This window comes from Nerophis ophidion, linkage group LG14, assembly GCF_033978795.1.
Source record: "Nerophis ophidion isolate RoL-2023_Sa linkage group LG14, RoL_Noph_v1.0, whole genome shotgun sequence".
Taxonomy (NCBI): domain Eukaryota; kingdom Metazoa; phylum Chordata; class Actinopteri; order Syngnathiformes; family Syngnathidae; genus Nerophis; species Nerophis ophidion.
In genome coordinates this window covers 52,833,711-52,850,838 of record NC_084624.1, presented here as the reverse complement: position 1 = coordinate 52,850,838, position 17,128 = coordinate 52,833,711, and the positions used below count along the sequence as shown (strand labels likewise).

General features: G+C 36.7%; 1 protein-coding gene across 3 annotated transcripts in view; it reads left to right on the top strand.

Moving 5' to 3' along the window:
- The window catches only part of LOC133568856 (pituitary adenylate cyclase-activating polypeptide type I receptor-like), a 72,853-nt gene extending 56,044 nt beyond the window's left edge, over nt 1-16,809 (top strand). For all 3 annotated transcript variants that reach the window (XM_061921035.1, XM_061921033.1, XM_061921034.1), the window contains 3 exons: nt 5,183-5,312; nt 5,404-5,445; nt 12,823-16,809. In XM_061921035.1, coding sequence (XP_061777019.1) covers nt 5,183-5,312; nt 5,404-5,445; nt 12,823-13,026 — 376 coding nt within the window. In that variant the 3' untranslated portion in view covers nt 13,027-16,809. The remainder of the gene's footprint in view (nt 1-5,182; nt 5,313-5,403; nt 5,446-12,822) is intronic.
- Nucleotides 16,810-17,128: the final 319 nt, after the last annotated feature.

Below are 17,128 nucleotides of genomic sequence, written 5' to 3'. Positions count from 1 at the left end.
GCTTTTTGTAAATGTTGCAGTTTATAAATAAAGGTTTAGGGGGTGAAAAAAAGAGCCTCAGCGCATACGCATTGCATACATCCAACGAATCGATGACTAAATTAATCGCCAACCATTTTTATAATCGATTTTAATCGATTAGTTGTTGCAGCCCTAATATATATTGACACACACATACATATATGTATATATACACATATATCCATATATACTGTATATATACATAAATACATATGTGTATATTCATGTATGTATGTATGTATAAATGTATATGTGTATTTATATGTATATGTGTTTATATATGTATGTGTGTGTATATATGTGTAAATATATGTATATATGTATGTATATGTATATACATGTATATGTAAATATATATATATATATGTTTATATATATGTATACATATATATGTATGTGTGTATATATATTTGTATATATCTGTGTATATATATGAATAGGTGTATATTTTTATATGTATATGTATGTAAATATATGTATACATGTATATATGTGCATATGTATATGTATGTATATATATATATATATATATATATACATATATATATATATATATATATATATATATATATATATATATATATATATAGTTAATTTTATATATTTAACTTTTTATCACCCTTTTATAAAGTGTTTGTTTGACATAATATTGGAACGTAAGACACAGACATTTAATGATTGGTGAAGGTTTCCATTCAGAACAGGGGTACCCAAACCACGGCTGGAGGGGCCAAGTGCAACCTGCTTTCGTCTTTGATTTGGCCCCGTCATGTGTTTCATTAGAAATCTTACCAATGGCAAGATAGCATTCATTGATGTCATCATTTTCTATTTTATTTTATTTTCATTCATTTATATCATCATAGTCTGATGATTTTGATGATGCTGCTATCTTGCCATCTAGTGGACAACTTTAGTATTTCAGGTCAATGGCTTTTAAATATGTTCTGATTGGACATCCACAGCATTTAGTTATATGACCCAATGCAAACAACCTTACCTAGTCATGGGGCAAAAAAAATACAACCAACAACAACTCTTAACAGACATGGTCACACGTAACACATACTGCTCACTGAACTTTGCGGACATTTAAAAAAAATGTTCATTCACCATAAAAAAAATTCAAAATTACTCCCATTTAAATTTAATTACAAAGCATGATGGGAAAATGCTAAACACTCTCCACATATATCCATGTTTGGCACCGTTTAATTCATCACACAAATTATTTTGAACACACATTATTTGAATGGTGGATTATTACCTGAAAGGTGTGTTGTTATACGTCAGTGATCAGGTCGGTGCAAAGATGAGTGACAGGTGTACTTTAGGATGAATTTCACTTCAGCAATCAATCAGTGAAAGTTAACTTACCATATAGGCCTCAATCACAAATGTCTCAAAGGGCTGCACAAGCCACCACGACATCTTCAGATTCCCACATCAGGGCGTGTGGTCTGTTGTGTATTGTTTGTCATGCTATTGTTTATCATGTTATAGTTCATATTATTGTTTCATGTTATTGTTTGTCATGTTTTCGTTTATCACGTTATGGTTCATGTTACTGTCTGTCATGTTATTGTTTATCATGTTATAATTCAAGCTATTGTGTTTCATTTTATTGTTTTTCATAATATGGTTTGTCATAGTATTGGTTGTCATGTTATTGTTTATCATGTTATAGTTCATGTTACTGTCCGTCATGCTATTGTTTATCATGTTATAGTTCATATTATTGTTTCATGTTATTGTTTGTCATGTTATTGTTTATCATGTCATAGTTCATGTTACTGTCTGTCATGTTATTGTTTATCATGTTGTAGTTCAAGCTATTGTGTTTCATTTTATTGTTTTTCATAATATGGTTTGTCATAGTATTGGTTGTCATGTCATTGTTTATCATGTTATAGTTCATGTTACTGTCTGTCATGCTATTGTTTATCATGTTATAGTTCATATTATTGTTTCATGTTATTGTTTGTCATGTTATTGTTTATCATGTCATAGTTCATGTTACTGTCTGTCATGTTATTGTTTATCATGTAGTTCAAGCTATTGTGTTTCATTTTATTGTTTTTCATAATATGGTTTTTCATAGTATTGGTTGTCATGTCATTGTTTATCATGTTATAGTTCATGTTACTGTCTGTCATGTTATTGTTTATCATGTTATAGTTCATGTTATTGTTTGTCATGTTATAGTTCATGTTATTGTCTTGTCATGTTATTGTTTGTTATGGTATGGTTTGTCATGTTATTGTGTTTCATGTTAGTGTTTGTAATGTTATTTGTTGTCATGTTATTGTTTATCATGTTATAGATCATGTTATTGTCTTGTCATGTTATTGTTTATCATGTTATAGTTCAAGCTATTGTGTTTCATTTTATTGTTTTTCATAATATGGTTTGTCATAGTATTGGTTGTCATGTCATTGTTTATCATGTTATCGTCTTGTCATGTTATTGTTTGTCATGTTATAGTTCATGTTTTTGTCTCGTCATGTTATTGTTTGTCATGGTATGGTTTGTCATGTTATTGTGTTTCATGTTATAGTTCAAGCGACTGTGTTTCACATTATTGTTTTTCATAATTTGGTTTGTCATAGTATTGGTTGTCATGTTATTGTTTATCATGTTATAGTTCATGTTACTGTCTGTCATGTTATTGTTTATCATGTTATAGTTCATGTTATTGTCTTGTCATGTTATTGTTTGTCATGTTATAGTTCATGTTATTGTCTTGTCATGTTATTGTTTGTCATGGTATGGTTTGTCATGTTATTGTGTTTCATGTTATTGTTTGTAATATTATTTGATGTCATGTTATTGTTTACCATGTTACAATTCATGCTACTGTCCGTCATGTTATTGTTTATCATGTTATAGTTCATGTTATTGTCTTGTCATGTTATTGTTTATCATGTAATAGTTCAAGCTATTGTGTTTCATTTTATTGTTTTTCATGATATAGTTTGTCATAGTATTGGTTGTCATGTCATTGTTTATCATGTTATAGTTCATGTTACTGTCTGTCATGTTATTGTTTATCATGTTATCGTCTTGTCATGTTATTGTTTGTCATGTTATAGTTCATGTTTTTGTCTCGTCATGTTATTGTTTGTCATGGTATGGTTTGTCATGTTATTGTGTTTCATGTTATTGTTTGTAATGTTATTTGATATCATGTTATTGTTTACCATGTTAGAGTTCATGCTACTGTCTGTCATGTTATTGTTTATCATGTTATAGTTCATGTTATTGTCTTTTCATGTTATTGTTTGTCATGGTATGGTTTGTCATGTTATTGTGTTTCATGTTATTGGTTGTAATGTTATTTGATGTCATGTTATTGTTTACCATGTTATAGTTCATGCTACTGTCTGTCATGTTATTGTTTATCATGTTATTTGTTGTCGTGTTATTTTTTATCATGTTATAGTTCATGTTATTGTCCGTCATGTTATTGTTTGTCATGTTATGGTTCATGTTATTGTCTTGTCATTTTATTGTTTGTCATGTTATTGTGTTTCATGTTATTGTTTGTAATGTTATTTGATGTCATGTTATTGTTTACCATGTTATAGTTCATGCTACTGTCTGTCATGTTATTGTTTGTCATGTCATTTGTTGTCATGTTTTTGTTTACCATGTTATAGTTCATGCTACTGTCTGTCATGTTATTGTTTATCATGTTATTTGTTGTCGTGTTATTTTTTATCATGTTATAGTTCATGTTATTGTCTGTCATGTTATTGTTTGTCATGGTATGGTTTGTCATGTTATTGTCTTGTCATTTTATTGTTTGTCATGTTATTGTGTTTCATGTCATTGTTTGTAATGTTATTTGATGTCATGTTATTGTTTATCATGTTATTTGTTGTCGTGTTATTTTTTTATCATGTTATAGTTCATGTTATTGTCCGTCATGTTATTGTTTGTCATGGTATGGTTCATGTTATTGTCTTGTCATTTTATTGTTTGTCATGTTATTGTGTTTCATGTTATTGTTTGTAATGTTATTTGATGTCATGTTATTGTTTACCATGCTATAGTTCATGCTACTGTCTGTCATGTTATTGTTTGTCATGTCATTTGTTGTCATGTTTTTGTTTACCATGTTATAGTTCATGCTACTGTCTGTCATGTTATTGTTTGTCATGTCATTTGTTGTCATGTTTTTGTTTACCATGTTATAGTTCATGCTACTGTCTGTCATGTTATTGTTTATCATGTTATTTGTTGTCGTGTTATTTTTTATCATGTTATAGTTCATGTTATTGTCTGTCATGTTATTGTTTGTCATGGTATGGTTTGTCATGTTATTGTCTTGTCATTTTATTGTTTGTCATGTTATTGTGTTTCATGTTATTGTTTGTAATGTTATTTGATGTCATGTTATTGTTTATCATGTTATTTGTAGTCGTGTTATTTTTTTATCATGTTATAGTTCATGTTATTGTCCGTCATGTTATTGTTTGTCATGTTATGGTTCATGTTATTGTCTTGTCATTTTATTGTTTGTCATGTTATTGTGTTTCATGTTATTGTTTGTAATGTTATTTGATGTCATGTTATTGTTTACCATGTTATAGTTCATGCTACTGTCTGTCATGTTATTGTTTATCATGTCATTTGTTGTCATGTTTTTGTTTACCATATTATAGTTCATGCTACTGTCTGTCATGGTATTGTTTATCATGTTATTTGTTGTCATGTTATTTTTTTATCATGTTATTTGTTGTCATGTTATTGTTTATCATGTTATAGTTCATGTTGCTGTCTGTCATGTTATTGTTTATCATGTTATAATTCATGTTACTGTCTGTCATGTTATTGTTTATCAGGTTATAGTTCATGTTATTGTCTGTCATGTTATTGTTTGTCATGATAATTTTTGTCCTGCTATTGATTGTCTCCGGTGTGTTCATGTCTGCCTATGTTCAGAAACACCAGTACAGTATTCAGCGAGTAATAGCCAAACATTGCAATTACAAAGATAAGCTTGTTAAAGAGAAAAATAACCTTTAAAAAGAGAAAGATAATGTTCTTAAAGAGAAAGATAAGCTTGTTAAAGAGAAAGTGGAGCTAAAATATATCGGCGTTTGCATGCCAGCTGTTCCTAATATAGTGTCCAACAAGTGTGGTGTGTGTTGTGCAGGCGCCTGGCTCGCTCCACCCTCCTGCTCATACCACTCTTTGGAATTCACTACACCGTCTTTGCCTTCTCTCCCGAGGACGTCAGCAAGAGGGAGCGTCTGGTCTTCGAGTTGGGCCTAGGATCGTTCCAGGTACATAAAGCGGACTACAGGAGTCCTCGTTGTCAAATAGTTCTGCAGAATGGTTGATCGCAGGATTCTAGAGCTCTTGTCTGTCCTGCAGGGTTTCGTGGTGGCTGTCCTCTACTGCTTCCTCAACGGGGAGGTAACCTTGCTACACAAACATTACAAAACACCACACAATGAAAAGTCTTTATATATATAAATATATATATGTATATGTATATATATATACATATATATATATATACAGTATATATATAGGTGTGGGAAAAAATCACAAGACTACTTCATCTCTACAGAACTGTTTCATGAGGGGTTCCCTCAATCATCAGGAGATTTTAATGGAAGCATTCACATACAAGGGTTTATATAGGGCACAGAGTGGGTGGGTACAAGCAGGCGTAGGGTGTGGTAATTGGCTCATGTGTTACCTATATTTTTCTTAGGGAGTTGCCCAAAGGCTTCCCCAAAGGCAACACCCTAAGAAAAATATTCAACAAGAACAACATTAAATTGAGCTACAGCTGTATGAATAACATGCAACAAATCATTTCAAACCACAAGAAAGCAATTGCAAAAGGACTGCCTACCCCCAGACTAAACGACTCTGAAACCAATAATGAATGTAACTGTCGCAAGAAACCTGATTGCCCTCTCAACGGAAGGTGCTTACAGACATCAGTCGTTTACCAAGTAAAGGTAGGATTAACCGAAGGAGCGTTCAAAACAAGATGGAATAATCACAACGCCTCCTTTAGAAACCAGACTTTGCGGAATTCTACAGAACTCAGCAAACACATTTGGAACCTCAAAGACAATAATGTTGAATATTCAATAACATGGCAAATTCTTGCATCCAGCACACCTTACAACAGTGGTAATAAAAGATGCAACCGATGCTTAAAAGAGAAACTGTTTATTATATATCATCCAGATCTGTCATCCCTCAACAAGCGCAGTGAAATCATTTCAACATGCCGCCACAGACGGAAACACCTCCTAGGTAACACATGAGCCAATCACCACACCCTACGCCTGCTTGTACCCACCCACTCTGTGCCCTATATAAACCATTGTATGTGAATGCTTCCATTAAAATCTCCTGATGATTGAGGGAACACCTCATGAAACAGTTCTGTAGAGATGAAGTAGTCTTGTGATTTTTTCCCACACATACATATTGCGCTCTACCACGGTATCGAGCACTATTCTCTGGATAATCCAATCAAGACATATATATATATATATATATATATATATATATATATATATATATATATATATATATATATATATATATATATGTGTGTGTATGTATACAGTGGGGCAAAAAAGTATTTAGCTGTACACTTAGTAACAAAACCAACCTCTTCTACTTATTTAGGAGGTCCCTGGTTACATCACTGAGGCTGCCTCTGAAGGAAGGGGGTTAATTTCAGCAGCCCCAGTTAGACACAATATATAAATATTCATGAAATGCAAATGTACTGACACTCGTAATATCGCCCTGTCTCTGCTTTGTCTGCGTCACGGCACGCAATGTTCGCCCTTGGCAGTCAGCAGGCCGGGTCTGGACACAAACATTGATACAAGACAATGTCCCTTTGCACAGATAGAAAGTACAACTTCAGCACAATTGATAATAACTATAGCAACAGCCTTAAAGCATAAACGTTGTGTGATAACTTATACATAATTATTCTAACAACCCTCATGTTAGGATTGCTCCTGGACTCTACCATTTGTACTGCAACATTGTATTACTAATATCCAAATATGAGTACAAGCAGTAGATCAGGGGTCACCAACCTTTTTGAAACCAAGAGCTATTTCTTGGGTACTGATTAATGCGAAGGGCTACCAGTTTGATACATAAATTGCAAGAAATAGCCAATTGGCTCAATTTACCTTTAATAAATAAATCTATACATACCAAAAAAATGGGTATTTCTGTCCGTCATTCCGTCGTACATTTTTTTCCCTTTTCCGGAAGGTTTTTTTGTAGAGAATAAATTATGAAAGAAAAACACTTAATTGAACGGTTTAAAAGAGGAGAAAACACGAAAAAAATGAAAAATACATTTTGAAACATAGTTTATCTTCAATTTTGACTCTTAAAAATTAAAAATTCAACCAAAAAAAAGAAGGGAAAAACTAGCTAATTTGAATATTTAAAAAAAAAAAATAATAATAATTTTTGGAAAATCATTAGTAATTTTTACGGATTAAGATTAATTTTTGAATTTTGATGACATGTTTTAAATACGTTAGAATCCAATCCTTGTTAGAATATTCAACAAATTGGACCAAGCTATATTTCTTACAAAGACAAATCATAATTTCTTCTAGATTTTCCAGAATAATTTTTTTAAAAGACATTCAAAAGACTTTGAAATAAGATTTAAATTTGATTCTACAGATGTTCTAGATTTGCCAGAAAACATTTTGTGAATTTTATCAATCAATCAATCAATGTTTACTTATATAGCCCTAAATCACTAGTGTCTCAAAGGGCTGCACAAACCACCACGACATCCTCGGTAGGCCCACATAAGGGCAAGGAAAACTCACACCCAGTGGGACGTCTGTGACAATAATGATTATGAGAACCTTAGAGAGGAGGAAAGCAATGGATGTCGAGCGGGTCTAACATGATACTGTGAAAGTTCAATCCACAATGGATCCAACACAGTCGCGAGAGTCCAGTCCAAAGCGGTTCCAACTCAGCAGCGAGAGTCCCGTTCACAGCGGAGCCAGCAGGAAACCATCCCAAGCGGAGGCGGATCAGCAGCGCAGAGATGTCCCCAGCCGATACACAGGCAAGCAGTACATGGCCACCGGATCGGACCGGACCCCCTCCACAGGGGAGAGTGGGACATAGAAGAAAAAGAAAAGAAACAGCAGATCAACTGGTCTAAAAAGGGAGTCTATTTAAAGGCTAGAGTATACAAATGAGTTTTAAGGTGAGACTTAAATGCTTCTACTGAGGTGGCATCTCGAACTGTTACCGGGAGGGCATTCCAGAGTACTGGAGCCCGAACGGAAAACGCTCTATAGCCCGCAGACTTTTTTTGGGCTTTGGGAATCACTAATAAGCCGGAATCCTTTGAACGCAGATTTCTTGCCGGGACATATGGTACAATACAATCGGCAAGATAGGATGGAGCTAGACCGTGTAGTATTTTATACGTAAGTAGTAAAACCTTAAAGTCACATCTTAAGTGCACAGGAAGCCAGTGCAGGTGAGCCAGTACAGGCGTAATGTGATCAAACTTTCTTGTTCTTGTCAAAAGTCTAGCAGCCGCATTTTGTACCAACTGTAATCTTTTAATGCTAGACATGGGGAGACCCGAAAATAATACGTTACAGTAGTCGAGGCGAGACGTAACAAACGCATGGATAATGATCTCAGCGTCCTTAGTGGACAGAATGGAGCGAATTTTAGCGATATTACGGAGATGAAAGAAGGCCGTTTTAGTAACGCTTTTAATGTGTGCCTCAAAGGAGAGAGTTGGGTCGAAGATAATACCCAGATTCTTTACCGTGTCGCCTTGTTTAATTGTTTGGTTGTCAAATGTTAGAGTTGTATTATTAAATAGAGTTCGGTGTCTAGCAGGACCGATAATCAGCATTTCCGTTTTTTTGGCATTGAGTTGCAAAAAGTTAGCGGACATCCATTGTTTAATTTCATTAAGACACGCCTCCAGCTGACTACAATCCGGCGTGTTGGTCAGCTTTAGGGGCATGTAGAGTTGGGTGTCATCAGCATAACAGTGAAAGCTAACACCGTATTTGCGTATGATGTCACCTAGCGGCAGCATGTAGATGCTGAAGAGTGCAGGGCCAAGGACCGAACCCTGGGGAACTCCACACGTTACCTTAACGTAGTCCGAGGTCACATTGTTATGGGAGACACACTGCATTCTATCAGTAAGATAAGAGTTAAACCAAGACAGGGCTAAGTCTGACATACCAATTCGTGTTTTGATACGTTCTAATAAAATATTATGATCGACGGTATCGAAAGCAGCGCTAAGATCGAGGAGCAGCAACATAGATGACGCATCAGAATCCATCGTTAGCAATAGATCATTAGTCATTTTTGCGAGGGCTGTCTCCGTCGAGTGATTTGCCCTGAAACCGGATTGAAAGGTTTCACATAGATTGTTAGACGCTAAGTGTTCATTTAACTGCTCCGCAACAATTTTTTCGAGGATTTTTGAAATAAAGGGAAGGTGAGACACCGGTCGGTAGTTTACCATGAGGTCAGGATCGAGGTTAGGTCTTTTAAGAAGAGGATGAATAACCGCTTTTTTGAATGCTAGGGGAACAGTGCCCGAGGAAAGTGATAAGTTTATAATATTTAGCACTGATGGACCTAATAATACAAAGAGCTCCTTGATCAGTTTCCCAGTTTGTTTTATTCCATTTACACGTTGTAACAATTCCTCTAATGTTATTTCCTCAAAACGAGAGAAACTATTTTGGAGGGCAGTATCCGCCGTATATACAATCGTGTCAGTGTTAATAGAACCCCGTTGTAGCTGGGACGCATTGTCTTTAATCTCCTTTCTAATGACTTCAATTTTCTTACTAAAGAATTGCATAAAGTCATCAGCTGAGTGGGTGGAGCTACTGGAAGGAGTCCCTTGTTGGGTAAGCGATGCTACCGTACTAAACAAAAATTTAGGATCGTTTTTATTACGGTGGATGAGATTTGAGTAATAATTAGCTTTAGCTAAGGTAAGCATGCGTTTATAAGTTATTAAACCATCACTAAATGCTTGATGGTGCACCTCAAGTTTAGTCGTGCGCCATTTGCGTTCCAGCTTTCTGCATAATAATTTCTGAGCTCTAGTTTCTTCTGTAAACCACGGGGTGCGCTTTTTTGGAGCCTTTTTTAACTTTAGCGGTGCTATGTTATCAATGGTTTCGCGCAGGGCGTCGTTAAAGTTGTTAGTGAGGTTATCAATAGAGCCCACATACTTTGGGAATGGTGCCCTTACCGAGGGCAGTAGGTCAGCAAGAGTTGTCGTTGTGGCCGTATTAATGTTGCGGCTGCTATAGCAGTTATTATTATTATTAGTTTGACGAACATGCGTCTGAACCTCGAATTTTATAAGGTAATGATCGGACAATACTTTAGTATACGGGAGTATCGTAACTTTGGAAGCGGTGATACCCCTGACAAGCACTAGGTCTATCGTATTACCGTTGCGATGCGTGGGTTCATTTATTGTTTGTGTGAGACCACAGCTATCAATTATAGTCTGGAGCGCTACGCACGGTGGGTCCGATGGGGTATTCATATGGATATTAAAGTCCCCCATTATGATTATATTATCGGCGTGTGTCACTAGATCAGCAACGAACTCTGAGAATTCATTGATAAAGTCCGAACAGGGCCCTGGGGGGCGGTAGATAACAGCCAGGTGTAGAGGCAGCGGTGTGACAGACCTCATAGTAAGCACCTCAAACGATTTATATTTATTATTTATGTTAGGACTAAGGTTAAAGTTTTCGTTGTATATTAGTGCGACCCCCCCACCCCTTTTAAGCGGACGGGCAATATGCGCATGTGTAAAGTTAGGAGGACATGCCTCATTTAGCGCAAAAAAGTCGTTTGGTTTAAGCCAGGTTTCACTGAGACCGATGACGTTAAGATTGTTGTCTCTGATAATATCATTAACTAACAACGTTTTGGGAGACAATGATCTTATGTTTAAAAAACCTATATTATAGGTAGTGGGCTGTTTTAGGGAATTTTTGATCAAATTATCCGTAGTAGCAATATTAATAATGTTGTGTTTATTATGCCCAGTGCATTCAGTATAATTACGACCATATCTAGGAATTGATACGACGGGAATGTTCCGATTGTTTGTTTGTTGCTTTGATAAACTGCACGCATCATGGTTAGCCACCTCAGTAACGGGGATTTTCCGATTGTTTGTTTGTTGCTTTGATAAACTGCACGCATCATAGTTAGCCACCTCAGTAAAACACATGTCCAACTCTGAACCACTCAAAGCAGAAAAAACTTGTTCTAATTTAACTGACTCCTTACCCAGACCAGTAGTCTCGCATTTTCCATCTAAATCCGTCTTCGGGATGGAGGAAAGTGGTGTTCTGTGGGGATTAGCCTTCTGCTTTGTTTTTAGCCCCGCTCGACATCCGCGTTTCCGATCACACCGCTGGCGTCTGCTCCGTAGACGGCCCCCGCTGCTACTAGACTCCGCTGCTTCACAGGCCGCTGGACGTAGCCGCCGACGAATCCCCATGCTAGTTAGCATGTTTAGCACGCCCGCGTCTATCAGTCCAAAACGGCCCAATATGTCCATATCCAGAAGTGTCTGGCGGTCGTACGTGATCACGGAGTGACCACGATGCGAGCCAGCCATGAAGTCTGCAGAACTGTCCGGCATTTCCGCCAAATGTTCCATCTTTAGCAAGAGCACCGCAGTGTCGCAGCCCGTCCGGGCGCCGCCATCTAATTTTAATCATAAGTTTGAATAAATATTTCACAAACATTCCTTGTCGAAAAAACAGAAGCTAAAATGAAGAATTAAATTAAAATGTATTTATTATTCTTTACAATAAAAACAATAAATTTACTTGAACATTGATTTAAATTGTCAGGAAAGAAGAGGAATGAATTTAAAAGGTAAAAATCCTAAAATCATTTTTAAGGTTGTATTTTTTCCTCTAAAATTGCCTTTCTGAAAGTTACAAGAAGCAAAGTAAAAAAATAAATGAATTTATTCAAACAAGTGAAGAGCAAGTCTTTCAAATATTTTCTTGGATTTTCAAATTTTATTTGAATTTTGTGTGACGTGGCTAAAGGTGCTTCTTCCAAGATGCAGTTCAGGCACGGACACAGCGCAAAGGTAAGACAAGTAGATTTATTAACTAAAAACACGCTAAGAACAAAAACACTGGTGCTAGGTAGATAAAACAAACCAAAAGCGCTAAACACAGGGATAGCGTGGAAGCTAATCGGTATAAAACAGGATTACCAGGAGATAGAGATCGTCACTGTTGTGGGAAACAAGGCTAGGATCAGAGAGCGAGGCTTAAATAAGGATGGTAATCAACAAGCAGGTGAGAGTCCAGAAACAAGGAACAGGTGAAACAAATATGCAACCATGGCAACAGAAACCAATTAGGAAGTGCGCAAAAAAACCTCAAAAATCTAAACAACGAACGATCTGAGCAGCGGATCGCAACATTTTGTCTCTCTTAGAATTAGAAATGTCGAGTAAATAAATACAATTTAAAAATAGAGGCAGCTCACTGGTAAGTGCTGCTATTTGAGCTATTTTTAGAACAGGCCGGCGGGCGACTCATCTGGTCCTTACGGGCGACCTGGTGCCCGCGGGCACCGCTTTGGTGACCCCTGCTGTAGATAGTTGTTATATTTGTCAACATATTAGTCCAGTAGCTGTAAATATGAGTGCAGTGTGCTTTTGTGGAGGCCTAAAGTACATTAAAAATGACGTTGTGAAGTTTCTCCCTGAAGGTGCAGTCAGAGATCAAGAGGAAATGGCGCAGCTGGACCGTGAACCGGTACTTTGCTGTGGACCTGAAGCAGCAGAGGCATCCTTCCTTGGCCAGCAGCGGCGTCAACGGCGGGACTCAGCTGTCCATCCTGAGCAAGAGCAGCTCCCAGATACGCATGTCCAGCCCCCTGGCGGAGAGCGCCAACATCAGCCTGCCCACTTGAGCGTGTGAGCGCCCCCCTCGCCGCCGCCAGCCGCCACGCCGCCTCCATGAATCCTCGCCGGGCGGAAGAGACCAAAGCGCCGCACACACAAGTAGAGTACTCCTCAAGTTATTAGCGCCAGCATTTTCTTATTCCAGCCTCACTGTCATTCTCACTTCAATTTGGTCCAGGCTTTACAAATTCACTTTTTCAACCTTTTTAAAGCTCTTTTAATGAACTGTGATCGTACTGTAGGGGTCCTCTTTGGCTTTGTGTACAGTCCTGTGCTTCAAAGTGCCATACAAGTCGCCTGAATGGAGTCCAAAGGTTTAAAACACACACACACGCACACACACACGCACGCACACACACACACAATTGCCTCGCTTGTACATGTTAATGCTCATTGTTTAAATGTTGCATTTTGCTTTTTTCTACAAACAGCCGTAAAGTACTGAGTATGTCAAAAGATAGACACAAAACAAAACAAAACAAAAAAAACCTCATGGATTTTGTAAATAGAAGATCAGATTTGTTTCTGTATTCATTAGTTTTGCATCGTATTGAAACATTCTATTCTGCAAAAGAGAGACAAAAAAAAAAAAGGACTGGAGTCCAAATCTGTGGAAAGAAAGCTGGAATATAAAAATAATCAATGTCAAAATCCAACTTGTACATCTCGAACGTTAGATACCGTATTTCCTTGAATTGCCGCCTTGGCGCTAATTTTTTAAAACCTCTTCTCACAACGGCATGCGGTAAATTTAGGCCTGCGCTTCTAAATTTGAGTGTGATGTAAGGATACCATCATGAAAAGCACATTTAATAAAAAAAACAATATTATGGTCTTACCTTTACTTATAAATGAAGTCCATGCGCAGCTCCTTCTGATCAAAAGCATAGATAACTTGTTTATAGAAGTCTTCCTTATCTTTCTTCAGTTTTAAAGGTCTCTCTGTCTCGATGGAGATCTTCCTTTATGACCTCCTGCTTCGATTGAAAGTCCAGTTTAGAAAACAGGTTTATTTTAGATATGTAATCCTCCATGTTAAAAGTGCAAGCGAGAGGAAAAACTAATTGATCGTTGCTTGTTGTGACTTCTTCTGCAGCCGAGTAGTCGCAAGAAGGATCACTAGCACCCTCTACCACCAGGAGGCGGGAGTCATTTAATGACTCATATTTGACACACGCAGCTACGGTATATAAATAAAACATAGCTGCTTACTGATCTTTTTAGCATATTCAATAGCATGGAACTTAAATCCTACTGAATAGCTCTTAATCTTCTTCCCTTTATGCGATTTCAAATGATCGAAATCAGCCTCCTCCATTTGTGACGTGACGAGTTTGACCCGGTGGAAATTCTAGGCATATGCTAATTATTTGACAAAACGAGTTTGACCCGGTGGAAATTCCAGACATGCACTAATAGAAATAATATTTTGCGATACGAGTTTGACCCGGCAGTAATTCTAGGCAGGCGCATACTGTATATTCAAGGAAATACGGTATGCTAAAAAATAATAATAATGAATGAATAGCTATTATAAAACAACATCTTAGCTTTTTGTTGGAGCGGACAAGGTCAATTAGTGTAGCAACTATGAACAGCTGTCATTCAGTATTGATTGTCCACCTCCTGAGCGTTATAGACCATGCCTGGTTTCACTCCTTTGACGCACTGCCATCAGAAAAGTCTGTTTCACGCTTGGAACACCAGAATAATGTCCTTGTCCTGCTCCGTATTCTTCCAATCATTCTCAGATTGATGGCGGTGCATCATGACCACGTGCAGCCAAACAAGGGCTGCCTCTTTATCTTCATGTTGACGCTCAAAACTTGGCAAATAGGGAATTCAAAAGTAATATTTAATCATTTTGTTATTATGTTATGGTCGCTGTTGTATTTTGTATAATAATGGCAACACTATTGTATGAATGTCGAGTGCATCCAAGCCACATTTAGGCTGAGAGCCAATGAACAAAGCTTGTGAAGCTCCTGATGATATCAATCCTGCACTTTTAGTGGCGACATGAAGGATTTGATGATATCAGTCCTGCACTTTTAGTGCCGACGTGAAGTAATATGTCCATGAAGGTCCTTCCTCACAGTGCCATGCCCATTTACTCATACTCTTCTACGTCTTGCTGGGCCAAATGTCTTCATCTGCAGCTTTGGACTTTGTACAATGATATCAACATCAGAATGATACCAATCCCCTATCATCCTGTGAAAGTGATATCAACCCTGGTGATATCAGACCTCATTAAACATGCTGTCAAAGTAGTAGCATGTCAATCCTTCTCAACATCCAATCAAAGTGGCATCGATTGTCCTTAACATTGTGATACAGTGGCATTGTGACTCCAGAACATCCTGTCAAAGTGATATCAATGCTCCATAACATCCTGTCAAAGTGATATTAATGCTCTATAACATCCTGTCAAGGTGATATCAATGCTCCATAACATCCTGTCAAAGTGATATCAATGCTCCACCATAACATCCTGTCAAAGTGAAATCAATGCTCCATAACATCCTGTCAAAGTGATATTAATGCTCCATAACATCCTGTCAAAGTGATATTAATGCTCTATAACATCCTGTCAAGGTGATATCAATGCTCCATAACATCCTGTCAAAGTGATATCAATGCTCCACCATAACATCCTGTCAAAGTGAAATCAATGCTCCAGAACATCCTGTCAAAGTGATATTAATGCTCTATAACATCCTGTCAAGGTGATATCAATGCTCCATAACATCCTGTCAAAGTGATATCAATGCTCCATAACATCCTGTCAAAGTGATATCAATGCTCCACCATAACATCCTGTCAAAGTGAAATCAATGCTCCAGAACATCCTGTCAAAGTGATATTAATGCTCTATAACATCCTGTCAAAATGATATCATTGCTCCATAACATCCTGTCAAAGTGATATCAATGCTCCATAACATCCTGTCAAAGTGATATCAATGCTCTATAACATCCTGTAAAAATGATATCATTGCTCCATAACATCCTGTCAAAGTGATATCAATGTTCCAGAACATCCTGTCAAAGTGATATCAATGCTCCATAACATCCTGCCAAAGTGATATTAATGCTCTATAACATCCTGTCAAAGTGATATCAATCCTGTATAACATCCTATCAAAGTGATATCAATGGTCTATAACATCCTGTCAAAGTGATATTAATCCTCTATAACATACTGTCAAAGTGATATCAATCCTCTATAACATCCTGTCAAAGTGATATCAATCCTGTATAACATCCTATCAAAGTGATATCAATGGTCTATAACATCCTGTCAAAGTGATATCAATCCTCTCTAACATCCTGTCAAAGTGATATCAATGCTCCATAACATCCTGCCAAAGTGATATTAATGCTCTATAACATCCTGTCAAAGTGATATCAATCCTGTATAACATCCTATCAAAGTGATATCAATGGTCTATAACATCCTGTCAAAGTGATATTAATCCTCTATAACATACTGTCAAAGTGATATCAATCCTCTATAACATCCTGTCAAAGTGATATCAATCCTGTATAACATCCTATCAAAGTGATATCAATGGTCTATAACATCCTGTCAAAGTGATATCAATCCTCTCTAACATCCTGTCAAAGTGATATTAATGCTCTATAACATCCTGTCAAAGTGATATCAATGCTCCATAACATCCTGTCAAAGTGATATCAATGCTCCATAACATCCTGTCAAAGTGATATCAATGCGCCCTAAAATCATGTCAAAGTGATATCAATGCGCCCTAAAATCATGTCAAAGTGCCTCGTCCTTCACTCATTTTTAAAACATTACTTTTTGTAAAGAAGACATGTCCTGCATTGAATGTAATGTTTTGCTTTACGATGCATCTTCTTGTCATTGTGGAGTCATGTTGATGTTTTTTTTATTATTTTCATTATTAAGTGCAGCTAGGATCTTTTTAAGATGGGCTTAGAAAAGAAAAGGTAGGAAAAGACCAACATAGTCCACACAAAACCAAATGTCTTCTGACAATCCCAATGATCTTCATTTTTAATGATTGTACTCATCAAACACTCATTTATATTCTTTTACAAATGATGCCTAGAAGACAGAATGTGT